The sequence below is a fragment of the Aedes aegypti genome, chromosome 2 (assembly GCF_002204515.2).
Source record: "Aedes aegypti strain LVP_AGWG chromosome 2, AaegL5.0 Primary Assembly, whole genome shotgun sequence".
NCBI lineage: Eukaryota > Metazoa > Arthropoda > Insecta > Diptera > Culicidae > Aedes > Aedes aegypti.
The window spans coordinates 155842001-155864015 of record NC_035108.1 but is presented as its reverse complement, the minus strand read 5'-3'; the positions used below and the strand labels follow the sequence as shown (position 1 = coordinate 155864015).

Here is a 22015-nt window from a genome sequence, read left to right as displayed (position 1 = left end):
AAGGCTCCATGATAGATAAATTTACTTTACTTTTGTTTTTAACATAATTATAAGTATTTGTATATTTTCTTCTTCTTCTTCTTGGCATCGCGTCCTCACTGGGACAGAGCCTGCTTCTGAGTTTAGTGTTCTTATGAGCACTTCCACAGTTATTAACTGAGAGCTTTCTTTGCCAAAATTGCCATTTTTCGCATGTGTATATCGTGTGGCAGGTACGATGATAGTTTATGCCCAAGGAAGTCAATGAAATTTCCATTACGAAAATATCCTGTACCGACCCGGAATCAAACCCAGACACCTTCAGCATGGCTTTGCTTTGTAGCCGCGGACTCCAACCACTCGGCTAAGGAAGGCCCCTAGTATTTCTATATAATGCTATGAAATCATACCTAGGATTCTAAATTTATCAATATAAAAATTGAACAGAATCAGTTTCAAGGTTAATGTATCCTAATGTATATTAGAAAGGACACAAAATTCTCTGATATTGGTAAATGAAATTTTTATTCCATTTTTTAATTTTCTGAATATTTTTTTATCTTCATTTTATTTATAATTCCTCTTTGTTCTTACGTTTTTTCGTTTACATATATTCAAGATAAGGCCATATTGTATAAGTATAAAAAATATTATACAATTTACAATTATGAAGAGCGACCAAAAATGTGATTGGAAAATAGACTGACAAAATCGAATTCTTTTGGTATTTGCATCGACTTAGTGACGTAATGTATAAACTACGGTTTTAATTGACGTATAACGAAAAATAACTTCCGAATTAGTTCGCAGTTGGTAGCACACATAAGATCAACCGTTGCGACGTTTAGTAAAGTCCCCTCGTGCTGTGACGCAAACCTCAAACGCTCTTCACATTTTGGGATATCCTAACCGATTGATGGAAGAAAGTGGTGGGATATAAAAATGGAAACGTTTTTCTGAGGAGCATCAGTTTCATGCCATCATCATTATTGAAGTCACGTCTCTCTTTCAAAAATTCAATCTCTCGGTTAAAAATGTTGAAGGTAGGTTCACCAAAGTTTAACCACATCGAAATTTGTAACCCATTGTATTCCTTCTTAAAGATCGTTTGCTTGTTCGCTGTTCTGGCCGTGGCAACTGCTGATGTGAGGCAAGTGCCATCTAGCGCTATCCCAAATCGTCCTGGAGCTATGGCAGTTCCGATACAGCATCCTCGAGTATTAGTGCCGCCAATGACAGGACACGAAAACGAGAAACCAGAAGCACCAGTAAGCAGCGACATGCAGCAGTCACAAGATGCCTCTGGTGACATGGATAAGGCCGAAACGTTTGGCTTCGGATATCACAAACATTATTACATTGCACCACGATACTATGGAGCATACTATCCATACTACGGACATCATTACGGATATCCTTACTACTACTGAAGCATACTATAATTATGAATAAACTTAAATTATTTATTAACAATTTACCTTTTCTCTCTATATAAGTTTCCGAATTTTTCGTATGGTATCTGAACTATAGAAAACTTGAGTATCTCTGGCAAATCCTAACAATTATATGGAGTTAGTTAAAAATTATCAATTATATGAAGTTTAAGATAGGCCAATGAATTTCTTAAAAAGTTTAATTTTGTTTATAATTAATTAACAATAACTTTTCCTCTAAAAATAAGATTAATTTAAACGAAGTTCTCACGGTTCAATGTTTTATCGTTTGCAGAATATTTACCCAAAACAAAAAACATTAGGAATTTAGGTTACCTAGGGTGACTGATAGTATTTTCGGCAGCTTTATTCTCTTCGTCATTTGTATTTTCCGAAAACCTATTGGGCTCAAAATTTGCAAAATATATTTTCCATATTTTAGAGCATTACAGAGCCGAATAGCAGAAAATTTGGTTGTCAAAAACCCTCATGACGAGATGTTTCGAAAATACGTAGTCGATAAACCAATGGAACATAAACCACAGCTACCAATATTTAAACTATTTTAGTAGTAAATGTTGAGTTTTGGCAGCATTAGTAGAAATCTTCCATTTTTGTATGTAAGAAGAAAAAATTCTCACTTCTTCCAAATCAGTCTCCCAGGAATTTTCGAAAACGTTTTCTTTATTAAGAATGTTTTCGAAATCCTGAGTAACTTGATTTTTTATTGGACTAGTAAGTCCTAAATTAAAATTGTGCGCGCTCTGAAACTGCATAGCAAGTTTTTGAGCTTTTTCGCAATTAGTTAGTAATAATTTATTTTTCTCTTTCAATGCTGGTATTGGCTTCTGAGTTTTTTTCAAGATTTTAGATAATTTCCAAAAGGGCTTAGAGCCAGAGTCCAATTGAGAAATTTTATTTTCAAAATTTTTGTTTCCTAATTGTGAAAATCGTTTTTTTATTATTTTTTTTTCTGAAAATCCTGCCATATAATTTTCATAGCAAGATCGCGAGTGCGTCGAAATTGCATTCTCCTCACGTACGTTTCATATATATTCCAATCGGCTCGTAAATAATTGAAAGTGGAGCTGAGAGGATTGAAAATCGCTTCATGGGATATTTGAAATGTAACAGGGACATGATCAGAATAAAAAGAATCAAATCATCGTGATTTACCAGTTGGCTAGCTAAATCAATCGTAGAAAGGTTTCTAGAAGAGGAAAAACATGTGGGGCTATCAGGGTATTGAATTGAGAAATATCTTGAAGAGCACTCATCAAATAAAATTCTGCCGTTGGAATTACTTTGTGAATTATTCCATGACCGAAGTTTAGCATTTTTGACAATTTTGACTTGTTGTGAGTCAATTTTTGCAAGTCAGTTTGGAGCAATTTAACTTGTTGCCCAGAGCATTGAAAAGGCAAATAGGCAGCTATGAAAGCATATTTACCAAGATGTCTTTCAACAGAAACATCCAAAGTTTAAAAAACTTAGGTTTCAAATGACGAAAAAAGTTGATGTTTCGTACGCCTATGAATGATGAATGCAATTTCCCCACATGCCTCATCAAGTCGATCATTACGATAAACAAAAGAGTTTGAGTTTGGATCCAGGTTTCAAATAAGTTTCAGTAACAACTGCTATATGTATGTTATTAACTGTTAGAAACATTAGAAACGTAATCCAATTTGATTAGTAAATTTTACACCAACTTTACACCAACCATTGTGCTGGTTTTGAACACTGCATCAATCATTTGATTGAATTGTTCATGTAAAAAATCAAAATTAGAGGGAAGGTCAATCCCAAAAGTTAGACTCATGGTTGCCCCCGCAATTTGCGCATACAAATTTTTTGATATATTCCTTCACAGGTCAGACGTCCTTAGCGTGAGAAGAACCTCCGCAAATCATGCATTTAGCATCCATGCGACAATGTTTTGTACCATGACCCATTGAGTGAGGTTTTGGAAATTTCCTCCAGGTTCTTAGGATTGTTCCCATGTCGCACGGACATCGTCTTGCTTTTTCTAATGCTTTAACATTTTTTAAATCACTTTTCTTAAAGTAAAATAAATAGCATTCTTTAGAAATCCCTTTCCGACGAATACTAGATTGGGTTCTCTTTTTATAATGATTATTTGGAATGGGGGAAATCTTTGAACAAACTTTGAACAAACGTTCTAATGTGCTTCTTCTCTTACATATGTTTGAGAAGCAGTTCACGATCTTTAAGCATTTCAAGCTAAACGCGACAATCTCCTTTCTTTGCGATTTGGAAGGAAACCATGATTCACCTAATGGAGTTCAAAATCACCTGCCTAAATCCCCCAAATTCTGGACAACTGACCATGGTAGGGGGCACACTTTGCTTCCTCACATGAATCAAAGAGCCTGGGCTTGAGACTGCTTCGATTTGGTGTTCGGACAATTTGTCTAGAGCATCGAACTGATTGCTCATTTCGATGCAATTATCAACATTATCCATTTCACTCTTGGAAGAAAGTTCACATTCCGGATAAACGTCCTTTCTTCCACTCTTGACACGTTTAGTGACAGTTTTAAATCCCACTTTTTTGGAAGGAAGTTGTAAATTCAGAGATTCACCCTTCCTTTTGTTTGTAGTTGCAACCATGTTTAGTGAATAAACGAAAGAAGACGAGACCTCCTAAGAGGTTTTTTTCCCAAGACGGTGTCCAAGAAGCATTACTACTGCTAGATTTCGCTAACGGGTCCAACGAAAAATCGAAGGCACGGGTCCAAACAAGGATCGTAAAGGGATCAATAGTAAGAAAAATAGTACTGAAAAGTGATGTTTTTGTAGCACTGAGAAGAACTGTTTTATTGCTGTAGGCAGTTTTTGAAGAAAAAAAACTTCCAAGAGCAGCAGATAGAATTTGTGTACGCACAGCATTAAGGTACGATGCGCACTGAAAAAGACATTATAATTGAACTACAAATGGCTGCCATTTCCTGACAAATTGATGACATATTTCAGTGAAGCACTTCAACCAAATCGCTATACATATGAATATGAGTCTGAATTTGAGACAAAGGGATATATCTATATAAATAAAAATGGAGTGGTGTTTGTATGTCACGAAATGGCTTGAGAACGGCTGAACGGATTGACGCAATATTTTAACTGTTACACTCCACAAGGGATGCGATGCGTTCGTGCGAGGAAAAAGTTCGGGAAAGTCTCCGGAATAATTGGGAAAACGGGACAAGACTAACGTGTCATTTTGTAGGGGGGAATTCTTGACGTTTTCCAACAGCCTACTTGATGGCAAGACGAAGTTTGCCGGGACCACTAGTTCAAAATAAATGTGATGAGAATACCACAACAAATTTAAAATTCTTAGTTTAAATTAATTTATTTGCAACTACGTTTAGTAATAGTACGGATATCCATAATGATTTCCGTAGTATGGGTAGTATCCACCATGATATCCTCCATATCCTCCGTGGTATCCACCGTAATATCCTCCATAGTAATGAGGTGCAGCATAGATATGCTTGTGATATCCGAAGCCAAATGTTTCCGCTTTGTCCATGTCGCTCGAGGCATCTTGTACTTGGGACTCCTTGTTAACTGGTTTTTCGCTTTCATGTGCCGTCGAAGGTTCAGTCAGAGCTCGAGGATGTGGTACTGGAACTGCACTGAGTGGAACAGGCCGCACATCTGCTAACGCTACCGCAAGAACAGCAAACAAGCACACGATCTGAAATTTTGGATTTTGTACAAGATCACAAAAAAATGGTAAGGAAGTAATCGTAATGTACCTTCAACATTTTCAATGATTTTAATATTACAAGAGAGAGCCTAGAAAAATATGTGATTTCGATAATCTTGCTCACAAACAACTGATGCTCTCCAGAGAAAATGTTTCCATTTTTATACGACAACGACTTTCTATCGTTTTAGTCAACGAGATAGAAATCTCGCTTGAGATTGAAATTTGCGTCACGCTGTAGCTAGCAGGAATGCTAGCTGAGATTCCCCAATGCGAAGGCGCGTGTATGAGAAATCATAGGCATTATATCAGCAGGTAGGGAATCAAATGCCTCGCGCTTAAGATGTTCTAAATTGTATTGCGTCATTTGAGAGGACCCGTGCATCATATGGCTACCTTGCTCCACTACTATGAACTAACGATTTTCGAAAGCCATTAGTCTAGTGATTAGTAATGTTTTGATATTTTTGTGTAAAATATATACGTCAGAATATAACCATCTCTGACGTTGATTTCCAGGCTGGCTAATTTTCTACATCGAAATTGTTAGTAATTAAGTTGGTTATTCAAATGTTTTACATACTTAAAAAGTATCCAACACTTCTTGAGTCTTTCTATCTCAACTAATTTACCATTATCAAATTTTAAGCCGTAATGCCTGCTATTCCGAAAGATGAAAATATATATAAAGTTCTACTAGGATATGTGGATTTCAAATCATCTACACCCGATTCTGTTTTTGCACGGGGGATGCGTACCGTGTAAAAAAAGTTTTCAGTTCAAAATTTCAAAAACCGTGCAAAAAAAGTAACACCATTTCTCGACGTTTCATGCAAAAATAAGGTTTTGTAGGAAAAAAATGTATGGAAACTTTTTTTGCACGACCGTGTAAAAAAAATCCGTGCAAAAACAGAATCGGGTGTATTGTGATTGCATGACATGATTAGATTACATCAAAAACTGTGCAATCACAATACACCCGATTCTGTTTTTGCACAGTTTTTGATGTAATCTAATCATGTCGCTAAATATTGAAGTTGATGCTGAACCACTTTAACCCTCTTACCCTATACCTTTGGGATTCTTTGTACTTTTTTCATAGCTTTGAAATCAAATGATTATTTTTCTGTATAATAGATAGGATCATACCTCGTATATAAGGAAAAAATGTTATGACTTTCTAAACATTTTTTATTGTAATATTTTATAACCTATAAATACCAGAACAGTTTATTACAAAAGTTTGAACTTTTTCGGTTTTTTCTACAATCAACCTATCCCAGATGAATTGCATGATGGCATTCAATTCACCTGAAAGCTGTATTTCCGCTGGTTATCAACATCCTACTAGTACTAGTGTACGACACTGTAGACGGCCTTACAGTTGAGGTCGAAATACGTGTATCTGTTAAAGGATACAAACTCTAGTGGAATCAAATGGTATGGTACTAAATTCGATTTTTCTTTTACTTACAATCATTAATGCATTTCATTTAACTGGGAGATCCGTAGTTCCAAAACCCAGTAAAATTTTACTGGGGTCGGTAATCTGAATTGGCTGTGTTTATTTTTAATCTCAAATTTCTAAATTTTGGCTTTGTTTCTTTTATGTTTGAACATCTCTATCCTTCTTTTTTTTTCTTAAGGCTTCTTCTTGCTTTCAATTTTAAATAAAACTCACTTTTTTGTTTTTATAATACTTTCAGATATAGGGTTTGATAACCAGTGGAAGAGCAGTTTTGGGCGAATTTAATGCTATTGATTGTATTGTAGAAAACACCTAAAATGTACAAAGTTTTGTAATAAACTGTATATAATACTCTGGTATTTATAGGTTATAAAATAGATGATTAGATTACATCATAAACTGTGCAATCACAATAGATGATCTGAAATCCACATATCCTAGTAAAATTTTATATGTTTTTCTCATCTTTCGTAATAGCAAACATTACGGCTTAAAATTTGGTAATGGTAAATTAGTTGAGATTGAAAAGACTCAAAAAGTGTTGGATACTTTTGAAGTATGTAAAACATTTGAATAACCCACTTATTTACTAACAATTTCGATGTAGAAAATTAACCAGCCTGGAAATCAACGTCAGAGATGGTTGTATTGTGACGTATATAGGGGGAGATCCCCCAGTGCCGGACAGCACCCAATACCGGACAAAGCCGAAACATTGAGAAATCATGGTCTAATCAAGATGGTGTATTAGTAGAAAAGAAAGCTATTATGTTGACTAATGTTTGCGTAGAATAACACATCCTTGAAATATGCATCCCTTTTTATAAAAGTAGAAAAGTTTGGAAATCTTTAAAAAAAATGGCGAATCTTCTTAATTTTGAGCCTATTTAGTAATTATTTTGAATATGAAAAAATACTTTGGATCCCGCAAGCATGATCGAACATAATTCTAATTTGATAGTATGAATGTATTTTGTACCATAATTGAAGTAAATATGGACAAATTACAATTTTGGTTAAGCACCTCCTGTCCCTCAGTTTCGGACAGCTTGATTTGTTATATGATATCTTTGTAATTATTGCATCAGTGTCTCAAAATTCTTTCATTTTTCATTGGTTCCGTCGACCATGGTATCAAACATGCAATAAAATTAAGAAGAATGAACATTCATAACAACATCGTAAAATGTGCTATTTATCATCATATATGAAAGAGGGTTTTGATTGGCATCTTGCAAACTAAGAAAAACTCAAATTATTTTTGTTAATGTTGCAATTGCATTGAATTGGTAATTATAAACTATAGTGTACACATTCAATGATGTTCAAATTTACAGAATTCGAGGCATTTCCAGACCGCGTCCGGTATTGGGTGCCACCTTTCAAGATCGATCAATTTTAGTACCAAATACATCATCAAAACTCTATGTCAAAATTCATTTTTATGTTTTCAAATTCATTTTTGTACACTACACACTCAATCACGATTTGCTTGTTCGGTAATTTTTTATACTGGGTAGGGTCAGTGTTCCCTTAGTGGACAGTCCCCTATAGTCGCACTAGTGGCTTTTTACGGCCGTTTTGCTATAAATCTTTTCAAAACATTTTTTGACATGAAGGTCAGGAGCTATTTATCTAAGTACCATTGAAACACAGCTTGATTTTGTTCAAAAAATGATCGGAATAATTAGTTTTGCTTAAAATTTGAGCTCCCTTGCGCCTATAGTAAACCTATTGTTCCTATAGTAGCACTACTGAGAGAAACTTAGTTTTTGTTTTACAAAATAATTGATGAATTAAGAACTTTTTTACATCAAACGAAAGCTTTTGATCCACACTTTGAGGGAAAAATATAAAAGTTTTGTAAAAATATGGTTTTAATAAGTATTTTGCCAACGCCGTGATGCTAGTGCTACTATAGGAACAGAAATTAGAAATAGTGCTACTATAGGCACATGTGTTCCTATAGTGGCACACGCGATAATAAATACAAACATTTGAGTTTTCGTAGTTTTCATATTTTTCCCACAAAACCAAGATCACAAGCTTTCAGATGATGTAAAAATAATGACGATAGCGTTATTTTTCGATTTTATACGAATTTTTGTTCTTAGCTATGCGGCTATTGGTACATCGACCCTACGAATTGTAAATCATAATACATACCGAACTTTCAGCTTTTGGATTGAAAACTTCTGAAGTTCAGTAATAATTTTTACTTTTTACTGAACTACGGTAGCTATCGGACCCAATTTTGCAACATTACCGAACAGGTCGAAAAGTCAATAAAAACAAATACCGACTATTCGGTAGTTGATGATTTTTACTGACTTGTCGTCAAAATCAAATCAAAACAAACTGATGCGCATGCAGCAATGTGTCAAATTAGAATCTCCTTCTGTAGAATCATCCGGCGCCAGGAGACACGTCTTAGCTTTCATCTTGAACTCCGTTCGAAACGCATCGTGTAGTGTAATGTAAGAACTCTGAATGTTATTCAATTGAAACGAACAACTTTATCTCGTATTCGCTTAACAGGTTGATGAACCCCTTCCATCTGACTACTAAGAACATCCGGTATTGTACGTGCGAGGAACGTTTCCGGAGGATACTACCGAAGGAGTTATTTCGTGAAGAGGTATCACGATTGGAATGCAGAAAAGCTTATTGGACTGCCTTGAATTGCTTTGTCAGTTGTCGGAGGTGCTCAACACTGAAACTCGACCAAGCGACAAGCAATTTTTTATTTTCATCAAGGCAATTTTCATGAGTGTGGGAAATATCACTACAACTGGTGAGACTTTTTTGCGCCGAATCAACTAGTTTCGCCATAGCTTAGTTAAGATGGTTGAGATGCTCATGATGGGCTTAAAATCAAATTAAATGAGCAGACTTATAAGAAACAAACATAAATACATCTAAAGCAACCTATTCTAGCGTTTAATTTTATAATGCACAAAACCACTGGGCAAAACGGTTCATATTAATTACCGTGCAGTCGGTAAAACGACGAAAACAAATTTTTCTTAATAACTGGGTATCACGGTTATATCGGTTGTAAACAAACGAAATTATTACCGACCATACAGTAAACTAGACATGTCAAAAAGCTTTTCTGTTTACTGAATGTTCGGTAATATTAAGAAGAGCATTTCAGTTTACTGGGAGATCCGTAGTTCCAAAACCCAGTAAAATTTTACTGGGGCCGGTAATCTGAATTGGCTGTGCATTTCATTTAACTGGGAGATCCGTAGTTCCAAAACCCAGTAAAATTTTACTGGGGTCGGTAATCTGAATTGGCTGTGTATAAAAATGATAATATTTATCATAAATGGGTAACACGAGCTCATCAAATCAATATGTTTCGAATTATGAATTTAGTGACTTAAGTGTCCGGTACTGGGGGATCTCCCCCTATTGTACACAAAAATATCAAAACATTACTAATCACTAGACTAATGGCTTTCGAAAATCGTTAGTTAATAGTAGTGGAGCAAGGTAGCCATACGATTCACGGGTCCTCTCAAATGACGCAATAAAATCTAGAACATCTTGAGCGCGAGGCATTTGATTTCCTACGTGCTGAACTAACGGCTATGATTTCTCACATACGCGTCTTCGCAGTGGGGAATCTCAGTTAGCATTCCAGCTACAGCGTGACGCAAATTTCAAACTCAGGCGAGATTTCCATCTCGTTGACTGAAAAGATAGAAAGTCGTTGTCGTATAAAAATGGAAACATTTTCTCTGGAGAGCATCAGTTGTTTGCGAGCAAGATTATCAAAATCACATTCTTTTCTAGGATCTATCTCTTGAAATATTACATTTCAATTACATCTTAGCCATTATTTCGTAATCTTATACAATATCCAAATTTTCAGATCGTGTGCATGTTTGCTGTTCTTGCGGTAGCGTTGGCAGATGTGCAGCGTGTTCCACCCAGCGCAGTTCCAGTGCGACACCCTCGAGCTCTGACTGAACCTTTGTCAGCACACGCAAGCGAAACACCAGTCAACAAGGAGGCCCAAGTACAAGATGCCTCGGGCGATATGGACAAAGCGGAAACATTCGGCTTCGGATATCACAAGCATATCTATGCTGCACCTCATTACTATGGAGGATATTACGGTGAATACCACGGAGGATATGGAGGATATCATGGCGGATACTACCCATACTACGGAAATCATTATGGATATCCGTACTATTACTAAACATATTTACAAATAAATTAATTTAAACTAAGAATATTAAGCTTGTTATGGATTTTTCATCACAAAAACTATCGACGTTTTAAAGAGATATATGCCTTTCTTACCCTCGAGGTAATGCTAAAGATGTCTAGGTTCGATTTATCGGTGCAATTCTTTGATTTTTATTATCATGTTGTAGTTTCAGAATTGGAATATTTGTTTCATTAGTTCTGTTCATAGTTCAAATCGCATTTGTTCTGAGGTATTTTTCAGTTTTTTTAAGAATATAATCAATACATTAATTACTGTTTTGAAAAAAAAATCAAAAGTTAGTAATGTTCAAATTTTTAAAGCTTTTGTTTTTCGATGAATGCATGATTTCAGAGTTGACAGATTAAAAACTGCCTTTAATTAGACGAATTTCTTACTTGATTGGGGAATATCATTTTCACAAGGTGGTTCGAGAGCAAATTTTAGAAGACATATTCAGAAAATTATATTGACAATACTTTTATCGGACCTTAGAAATGTTCGTGTTTGTATGAGAATTATTGGTACTCTCGTAATCTATTTACGACGGTATTCTTATTTCACCCGGATTAGAGAAAGAAAATTCTAGTAGTGTTCATATTGATACAGCAATGAATTAAGCCGAAAATATTGACAAAATATAATATTTCATAAAATCACGTTAAAAACTTGGATCTGATGTGATTTTAAGCTAGATGGATTGTCAATGAGGTAGGGGAAGGTGAGGAGTTCTTGACCGGGTTTTGTTTTCGGGACATAACTTACGATTTTTTAATCTTCAAGTGATGTTCTTAGGCAATCAAATTGAACAACTAGCAAAAATATTCTGAAAATCTTATTTCTATGTTGGAAATAGGGGAAGTGGTGGTAAAATGAACACGTTAAGGATTTCTCCTCGTTTCTAATAAAACAAACGATGAATTTGCATAGTTTCATCACACTACTTCACAAATTGTGATGATTTATATAAGTTGATGGTGGTACAACGAACAACTAACAAAATACGTCCAAAACTAAGATTTTTAAGAAAAAAAATCCCGTGTGGCATAAATAAATCTATGAACGTTTGTTTACCATTGAAAAAATCTAGTTCGACTTTTAAGAAGATTTTTTTTTTTTTGTTTTTTTTAGTGACCCTTCGCTCTCCCCCACACCAAAAAGCTCCAAAAGAGCCCCCTGGTAGTGGACACTCTTTTCTCAGCCATAGGCAACACGGCAAAATTGGAAATAAATCTACATTAAATGGCTGAGAACAAATAAAATAAAGATTAAACAAAATTAAATGAGAGTATAATATAAAAAAAAAACAAATAGTGCGCTTCTAGTGGATTGATTATCCTTTTAAAGAAGAACACATATACAAATTTAAACTACATTAAAACATTACACCAAAATATATCGAATTGTTTGTAGACGGTTAACATACACATTAGGAGAGAAACAAAAGAGTTTTTTTTTTTTAAATTAACAATTGAGCTACTTGCGTTAATAAGAAACGTTTGATTCTATATTTGAATAACGAACGACTTATAATTATCTGTAAACCGCTAGGTAGATTATTAAATCTTGATGGCCCAATGAAAGTAAACCGTTTTTGTCCGAAATTTGAATACGCCCGAGATCGTGAAAGATGATTGATTTGCCTAGTGTTGTGTAGCCTTGGCATTACATTTATGGTTAAATTATGAATGCATCTTGGATTACGCAAAATATTGTGAATCATGAGTAATGTTTGCTCTTCACACATTCCTTGTAGTGGCAAAATATTATGTGGAAAATCTGAATACAGTTGAACTGATGGAAACAGGAAGGGTAAATTATAAATTTGTTTTATACAACGATTTTGTAATACTTGCAATTTTTTCAGTTTTGATTTGCATGCTCTTCCCCAGACAATGATTAAATAATTAAAATGAGAATGTATATGGGCGTAATAGAACATAAGCAAAGCTTTCCGAGAAACAAAACTGCTAACTTTTTTAAGAATGCCACACATGTGCGAAATCTTTTTTGCAATTTCCTTGATATGAGAATCCCAAGACAAAGTACAGTCAAGATATAAACCCAGGTATTTGAATGAATTAACTCGCTCTATGGCAGTGGTACCCATCATTAAATCTGGGACAATTGGAATGCTTTTTCTAGGAGACCGAAAGATCATATGTTTTGTTTTTTTCAAATTCAACGTAAGCATATTTTCAGAAAAATATTCTTTAAGCAATTGCAGGTCTGCTCTCATGCTTGAAATAATTGTACATGGGTTGATATTCGGGTAGAATAAAGCCGTATCATCGGCAAATAATCGTGGAGTGCCTACTAGACGAATCTTGCTGATGTCGTTTATGTAAATTAGAAAAAGTAAGGGTCCAATATTACTCCCCTGAGGGACACCAATGTGTAAGCGCCTCAATGAGCTCGTTTCTCCGTTGTATACAACGAATTGGCTTCTATTTTCTAAGTAACTAGAAATTATTTTGTTGGCAACACCTCTTATCCCATATTGTTCTAGCTTCCGCAGTAATATTCCATGATTTAAAGTGTCAAAAGCTTTTTTCAAATCTAAAAATAAGGCACCAACATACCTCTTGGAGTCGGTTTCCTCCAATATTTTATCGACTAGTTCAGTTATGGCAATTGTGGTACTACTTCCGCTTCGGAAGCCATATTGCAAATTATAAAGAGTATTATTGCTATCAAGAAAGCTAACAAGGCGGTTCATCAGCAATTTTTCAAATATTTTATTGAAAACTGATAGAGTCGACACAGGTCTGTAATTGTCCAATTGAGAGGAATCCCCTGATTTGAATATTGGAATAACTTTGGCAGTTTTCAGGCAGTCCGGGTAAAACCCTTCTTGAATCATTAGATTAAAGCATTCCGATAAAATACGGGACAATGTGATGACATTACTTTTAATTATCTTTGCCGGTATTTGGTCAGGACCTGGGCTCTTATTAGTTTTCAGCTCATTGATCAGAAGTACTACTTCATTTGCGGATGCTGGTTGCAAAAAGATTGAATGTGTGATAGGTTCTATGTGTCTTAATGGATTAGCACAAAGTGGAGTAATGTTTTCTGCTAACTTTACTCCAACTGTTGAAAAATGTTCATTGAATGCTTCACTGATCAGTTTTCTATCACATATGCGTTCATCATTGATTTCCAGAGCTATTTCAGTTTTGTTCTGCAATTTACCCAGGATCAAATTAATATTTTTCCATAATTTTGAATGTGACGTATTATTCAGGAGATTTTCATAGTAATTCTTTTTTGTTTGTTTTTTAGCCAAATCTAATTTTTTTGATACATGTTTCAACAACCCTGCTATGTGAGTGTTATTTGGATTTTGACGAGCCCTTTTCAAGTAATTGTTTTTCATTTTTATTAATGTCCACAAATTTAAGTTCATCCACGGGCATTGTGTACCTTTGATTTTAACGGATTTTCTCACTGTTTTGGTACAGTTTTTCAAAATTGTGTTATACTTTGACAATATATCTTGAAGACATGTGTTTACATCTTGAATGGGTTCAATACTGTCAATATATGTTTTGAATTCATTTTCTAGTTTTTCATGATTTATTACCTTCTTGGATAATTCTATTCTACTTTTGTCAAAATGTATTTCAAATTCAGATAAAATCAAACAGTGATCGCTTAGCTCATTCAATATGGTATGGTTGCGCAGACGATGTGCGTCATCCATTTTACATATAACATGATCTAAAATATTTGAACTACATGGTCTTGTGACGAATGTGTTCGTACAAATGAAACCGTATGACTGTAGAAGATTTGTATATTTCAAAACAGTGTTATTATTCGATAGATTAACCGGTACATTCATGTCTCCAAAAATTAGGCAAGGACGATTTGTATTGCTATTGTTCAACCATGTTTCTAAACAATCATGAAAACTATTAAAATCATATGATGGTGGACGATATACAGCATGAACATCAAATACTCCCACAGGTAACAACAATTCTGCATGAATGTGATGGAAACCGTCACTACATGTATTTTTAACAACATTCTATTTAATTGTATCTCTAACAAACATAGCTAAACCACCCGATGAGCTTTCTCTAGAGGAAAATATATGTTTGTAACCTATCATAGTATACAGCGCAGTATTTTCAGCTTTAAGCCAGGTTTCTCCAATAATAATGACATCAATCGGAGTCACAAGGTGGTCTACTGCCAACAGTATTTCCTGAAACTTCTGAAAATCATTGATCCCACGAACATTCCACTGCATGACACGCAATTGTTTCGGACATACACTCCCTTTAAACAAATTAAAATCATCAATATTGCTATGACATAAATTCAATGTTTGATCCATTGCGTCTACTGTTTATACACACAAAAGCACATAAAATACAAACAAATTAAAAATTGAATTATCTAAATAATTTTCTTATGAGAAGCTGCCTGTTCGAAAGAGGTTGAGTACCGGTCAATTAAATCTGCTAGATCTTGCCTGGTTCTAATTAAATCTGGTTTAGTATTCTCATCTTTTTTAACAAATATGCCACCTCCTCGTGAAGGCCACACGAACTTAATTTTGAATGTTTCCTGGTACCTACGCATTTTTCGAAGCAGTTCCGTAGCTAGCTGAGTTAGCTCATCCCTTATTGAAATGTTAGTTGGCTTGCCATTAACCAGGAAAGATTGGTCAATGTTCGTGGACAAAATTGAGCAAATGTCTTTTTTACGAGAAAGTACAATTTCCTTGACGTTTTTGTTTTTGAAAATTATTTGTATGGGTACCACAGCATTTGATTTGTTGTCAACATACAATCTTGCTGCAGATACAACGGAATTCGGAGGCAAGGTGATTCCAACTTGATCAAAGGTTTTAACAACCAAGTTCATGGTATTTTCATTTTTAACACATGGGAGCCCCATCAAAACAGCATTGTTTGAAATTGCTTTTCGATCAAATTTATCAACGTTATCCTCCAAACCATAGACAAAATTCAACAACTCGTCATGTGACTTTGACAAATCGGATACCTGCTGTGTCAAAGTATCATTTTCAATTTTCTGTTTATGGAAATCTGCCACTATTTCGTCGAACTTCGAAGACAGAAATTCTTGTGATCTCTCAATGGCCGCGGTTGCTAAACGCACCTCGGATTTCAACTGAGCCATCTGGGCTCCAGCAACACTCGCAACAGTATCTTTCAATTCAGAGGCCAGTATGCTTATCGTTGAAGATCGACTGTTTTGCATCTCTACGATCCGTTTGTATATTTCCGAGCAGTTCACAGTGCAAAAGAACATATTTGATTTAGCTCGATTGATAGCACCACCAACAATATTTCGGCACTTAAAGTGAGCGCCAGAGAAACAATACATACACGAGATAATTTTGTTTACATCATGTTCACATTTCTTACATACAACGCAAATAGTTTCATTATCCATCTCAACTGATAATGCACAAGAATGAAGCAGAGAGAAAAACAAATACTTAAGCAGCGGAAGACAAACACAACTAAATAACTCAAAATATACGTTTAGGCGTTCACAGAACAATCTACTACTCTATATTTAGTGAACTCTCTTTACCGTGGAAAAATCTATAGCTTTTTTGAGTTGATTATTCAAAATTTTACATTTGCATAGACTATTTATCCAAGCATACTACCAGACAAGCCATTCCATCAAGGATCCCACGACTCTACTTATCATAAGCTAAGAATCTACTAGCTATCGTTCGGTGTTTGCTGAATCAGTTGCTTCTCCGACCACAGCCAACTCTGTATGCATGCAAACTGTCTGAGCACAGCCGCATACAGTGAGATTGGCCCTTGCCTTCCACGACAAACCACAAATGTGTGCAAAGGGACGTACTAGAAGAGCTTCGAGATTATTTTTTAGCCTAATAACTTTCCGCCATGGAACCAAACAATGATAGAACAGATCACCACAGTAGCAGCAGCAACAACAACAACAGCAGATGAGTAATATACAGTAAGGTATTACACTACGCCAAGCAAACTATATCAATTCCCAACTGAATGAGTATTCACTAAATTTATAACTCAATTTCTTCTGTAATTTCACGCCTTACCGTACTTATTACGAGTAACAGTGAACAATAATTACAAATGACACTCAACTATATGAAATGTTGAATTTTAGGTGAAGAATGTAATATTATTAGTCACATTTAATGAAGCACTAAAATCACTATATGTTAACCGCCACAAACAGTGTTGCCAATTTATGAATGCATAATGCATTTTTAAACATCACAAGTCAAACGGTATTCATACTTTATGTTAACGTTCAACGCTCCGTCATCGTAATCATCGTCATCATCGAAATATCGAAAGCAATTTTTCTCTTCAAAACCTCAAACTATTCGATGGAAATATGTCCACTGTGTTTCGGTTGTAGAACAAAAAACAATAAACACATTTTGCTGTAAGTTTTCTTGATTTTAACCGAATAAAGCTTTTGAAAATTCCGAAATCAATGACGGATCCTGCTCCCTTAAAACAATTAATAGTCAATTTTATAGTTTTAGACAAGAGTCTACCTTTATTTAGTTGTCGTCGAACTTATGATTTTTCTTATGATTTGCATTATTTATGAGAATTGAGCTACAGTACTGGACAGAATAAAGTACGCATTGACCGTTTTTCCATACAAAATGATCAAGTTTGGAGTCTTATATCTCGGTTTCTAGTTGTCCGATTGACCTGAAATTTTCACCGCAGCTTGAAAGTAACCTCAAATTTGCTAGGCTCGAAATTCATAGTTTTTCATTAACGAACTTTTAAGCTATCGCAAATCTCAAATTTTGATAAAAATGACAAAATTTTAAAGTAAAAATAATTTTTAAATGAAAATATTTAGTCTATGTCTATGTCCTTCTGCAATTTGATAAGACACACAAATTTGTAGAACATCATTTTTCGGTAAAACTGATTGTTTTCAAAATATTTTCAAAATTAAATTTTGCAATTTTTTGCAAATTGAGAGAATTTTAATAATTTAAAAGATTGTGTTTCAAATGCAGTGATATTTTAATTGAGTAAAATTTATGTTATATCTAGGCTGTGGTGAAAATTTCAGGTCAATCGGAACACTAAAAGCTGAGCTTCAGATCTCCAAACTTGACCATTTTGTATGGGAAAACGGCCAATGCGTACTTTATTCTGTCCAGTACTGTATATAGGTGTTCATTTAACCACCAAGCATGTGGTGACTGTGCCGACGTCTATCTGAAAATTTAAGCTTCAAATTAAAATTATCTTCTATATGTATTCTTCAAAGCCATTATAGTCATTTTGATGATCTGATGTGGGACCATTTCATATTCATGTTTAACTTATTGGGAAACCCTTCTTTCTGCAAGTTTAAAATTAAACCAGAAAAAAATTCAAGCTTGGTTTTATATTTTTTACTTTTGTTTTTACTCTTGGCAGCAAGTTAATCCACTTCAAGATGACTTGCAGAAATTGACTCGCAATAAGTCAATTCTTTTTGTCATTGATGATTTTAATGCAAAGCACCGCTCATGGAGTATTTCGCAAAATAATTCTAACGGCAGAATTTTATTTAATGAGTGTTCTTCAGGATATTTCTCAATTCAATGCCTCTGCATATAATATAAAAAGTCCTATCAAAAACCTAATAAAAAATGGGGAATTTGGGCAAAACAGGTATGGTATCGTGGTCAGTTGCAATTCCTATACTCACTTACTCAGACTGTTATCGCTTTAAAATTGACCCATATGCATATACCTAATATGAGAAATCTTAAAAAAAAAACTTGATAAATTGGAGAATTCAGGTAAATTGAGCATGATAACGATCCATGTGGTCAGTTTTAATTCATGCACCCCTTTTCTTCTTTTCTTAGGTTTCTCTGCACATAATATGATGAAAACCTGTTAAATTGGGAATTTGGATAACACCACTTTTATTCAATTCTTTAGACAATTTTACATAAGATACAGTTATTTTCTCAAGGTTTATGTATTGCGTGAACAAGATACATAATTCTTTGTCGGTTTGCTACCTTTTTCCCATTGTTCAATGGTATTAGAGGGTTAAGATTTTATATAATCTGGAATTATGTTAGAATCTCCTAGAGCTACATCATAGTTTTTCAATCTTGGTTTTCAAATGTTTATTATGCAGAGATTACGTCGAGATTCAATGAACAATGATCACATATGATTTTTTGTATGTAAAGAGTAAAGAGTAAGACATATTTCAATGAAGTTTGTAAAAGTTTTCAGCCTTTACCATCTTAAAGTATTTTCATTAAGGTGATTCTACAATGAACCAATACTTTGAGGAACAAATTTCGTGAAAAAAGCATCAAGCGACAGTGAAATTTCTATTTTTGTTTTGTGCACGAGCAGAAAGTTAAGTGCATTTGAAATTGTGAGTAGGATTAGATGACAGCCATGTTTTTATACCGATATGTTTCAACTTAAAGTTTATATATTTTTGTCTGTGATCTGTCAAAGTCAAAATTCGTTATTTAAGATAAGTTATTCTTCAGAAATTAGTAGCTTAGTAGCAGTGCGACAAATGTCACCAAGGCATTTAAATAGCCGGTTCGATTTCCGCCTCAGGCCGGAAAACTTTTCGTAATGAATGTTGACCCACTGTGCTACAGGGCGTTCCATGCTAATCCGTGTCGATGTCTTAAAAAAATCATTAGTCAATAAATTGAAAGCTATACTAGAATCTTTAAGTTTCATCAAAATGCATGAATCATTTTTCAAATTTAAATATTGTTTAGATAAACTATCTGATCAGATACTCGTTTTTGAAGAAAATTTACTTAACCTGTATCCGCCTAGCAAATAAAAAAAAAGTTATTTTATAAACACCTATTTTGGAGGATTTCTTTCGTTTTAATTTTAATTGAGTCACTGGATCCACTCGGATAAAAATTACCCCAACTTCCTTTTTGGTCAATATTTACCCTACTAATTCGTACAAATTTGGTTTTATAGTTTCGCCTAAACATGTCACGTGAGAACTAAATTAGACAATCGGACCAGTTTTGGCCTTTGGTAATTTTTCGTTTCATTAGGGTAAATTATGTATTTTGGACAGGCTAAGGATATGTCTGGAAACGGCGATCGATTAACCGCATTAGATACTAATATTTTATTACGTAATGTTACTTATATGCTTAATGTCCCATTGTATTTTGAGTTTCTGGGAAGAAAAAGCTTACAAACTATAGTATTAGCTCCCAAAATAGCGTTTTTTGGTGGCCTGTCTGATATACATTTCGGACACCAAATATACATTTTGGACACCCTCATGTGAATATAATTTGGACAGGGGCGTTATCTCAATATCCATACAATGTTTTCTTAAAAAGACGATCATAACATAAAATGTTAAGAGTTTACAAGTGACTTAAACATTTTTTCGCTTATTGGATGTATATATTAGTGATAATCAGTAATTTCATTTAATGCAAGCAAATATCACCAGATTCACGAAAAAACGTCTGCAAGTATGCATGCATGGTACACTCCAGTGTGTTTCATCAGATGGCCAAATTATATCAACCGAACAAAAATCATAATCTATTTTGGACATCACCTGATTTATGCCTCATATACTCATGTTAAGATTTTAGATGAACTTAGCTTAAATTTTGGACATATTTTATCATGTTGCCACTTTTAAACTTTTTATGAATGTCAATTCTGAGCGCTATTATTGCATTTAATGTATGTTCTTGAAATGCACATCCTCTTGCATTCGTAGGTTTCACAGGTGTTCTGTTGATGCAATTTACAATTTTGATATTTTTGAAGCCAATTTGTAATTGTTATGAAAATGGTCATCAATAATAAGTAGCATAGTGTATTAATAATGCAATACATGATTTCCCGTACATATATTCCTCGCCATCTCATTGAAAATGAGCATAGAACGACTAGCCTGTCCAAATTATATGCATGTCCAAATTATATAAGTTACCCTATCGGACCTCCGTTAAACCTATCAAAATTGGTCAAATTTGTTTTCTTTTGAACTATGTCATTTGAGTGTCAAACTACATAACTTTCAAAAGGTTTAAATTTAAATTAAACCCTTTTCGAAACTCACGCGATTTTTCTAACCTTCAAGACGCATTTCAGCAATTGTAAGAAAAACTCATGTACCGTAATTTCGGGTGAAATTGATCATTTTTCACGTTTTTTCTAGTCTGTTTTCTATGATGTTAACAAAGCCAAACAACTAAATGCAGGAAAACGAGTACGAAGGTGAGCCTCATCGATTCATGTACCGAAATTTTCTAACAAATCTCATTTTAGTTTTAACAAATATCTCTAAAATAAAAAATCAGGGGATCTCATTTCGGGGTGAAATTGATCAACAATGCAATTTTTATATAAATAACGAATAGTTATATTTCAAGAACTACGCGGAAAACGCCTAAGTGTATGCAATTTCCTAAGTAATTTAATGATATCTAACAGAAATTCAATTATTTCAACCATATGAGCTAATTGGTACGAGTTTTGGTGATGAAATCTGATTTGGGGATATATCTCAAGCATGCTCACAAACTTTCAGGTTATTACCATGTTCAAATCCTTGCTTAGAAATAGAAGTTCATAGGTGTCTGTCAATACTGCACCGTGCATGATATTGAAATTTTACGTTATTTTCATAGTAATAAACATTCTTTAATGCAAAATACTTCACAACACACAATTCGACAATAGTTACGACAAACAACGTTCATTTACTGCAGCTTACATTGATGTTTGGGCTCCATTACGAATAAATAAAATCGTGTGATACGATGATCAATTTCACCCTTCTGATCAATTACACCCGATTTTACGGTATATCTATGACAAAACATTGACAGTTGCGAAGATCAATTAATTAGTTCTAATGTATGCAGCATCAATCGTCTCTACGTACCTAATCTAGAACGCGTCAGGAGAAAATCATCCGAATCTATTCATAACCAATACCTTCCTTCTGGAGTCGTCTCTATGATTCCTCTCATTTGCATCTTCCCATTATGGGGCCTTGTGTTATACTGCTGCAAAATCCACATTCCGACTATACTGTGACGTAAATTGTGGACATCTTCATGCGACACAATGGATGATTCCGTTTGCTCGACGATCAAAAGTGGTGGGGTATAAAAAAGG

The 22015-nt window shown here is 34.4% G+C and overlaps 2 protein-coding genes across 3 annotated transcripts; one reads left to right on the top strand and one right to left on the bottom strand.

The window, feature by feature from the left end:
• Positions 1-910: 910 nt before the first annotated feature.
• On the top strand, positions 911-10863 carry LOC5577961. 2 transcript variants are annotated; one of them, XM_001663585.2, is made up of 2 exons: positions 911-1022; positions 1083-1456. In XM_001663585.2, the coding sequence occupies exons 1-2, from the start codon at positions 954-956 to the stop codon at positions 1407-1409; spliced, it is 396 nt and encodes a 131-aa protein (XP_001663635.2). In that variant the 5' UTR covers positions 911-953; the 3' UTR covers positions 1410-1456. The 2 variants fall into 2 exon arrangements, with proteins under 2 accessions (XP_001663635.2, XP_021698577.1); XM_021842885.1 differs by lacking the exon at positions 1083-1456 and adding an exon at positions 10497-10863 and having other exon boundaries at positions 991-1022.
• LOC5577960 lies at positions 4770-5268 on the bottom strand. Its single transcript, XM_001663584.2, has 2 exons — positions 5198-5268; positions 4770-5136 (listed from the first exon to the last, which is right to left on the bottom strand). Exons 1-2 carry the CDS (start codon positions 5204-5206, stop codon positions 4804-4806), a joined length of 342 nt encoding a protein of 113 aa, XP_001663634.1. The 5' UTR covers positions 5207-5268; the 3' UTR covers positions 4770-4803.
• Positions 10864-22015: the final 11152 nt, after the last annotated feature.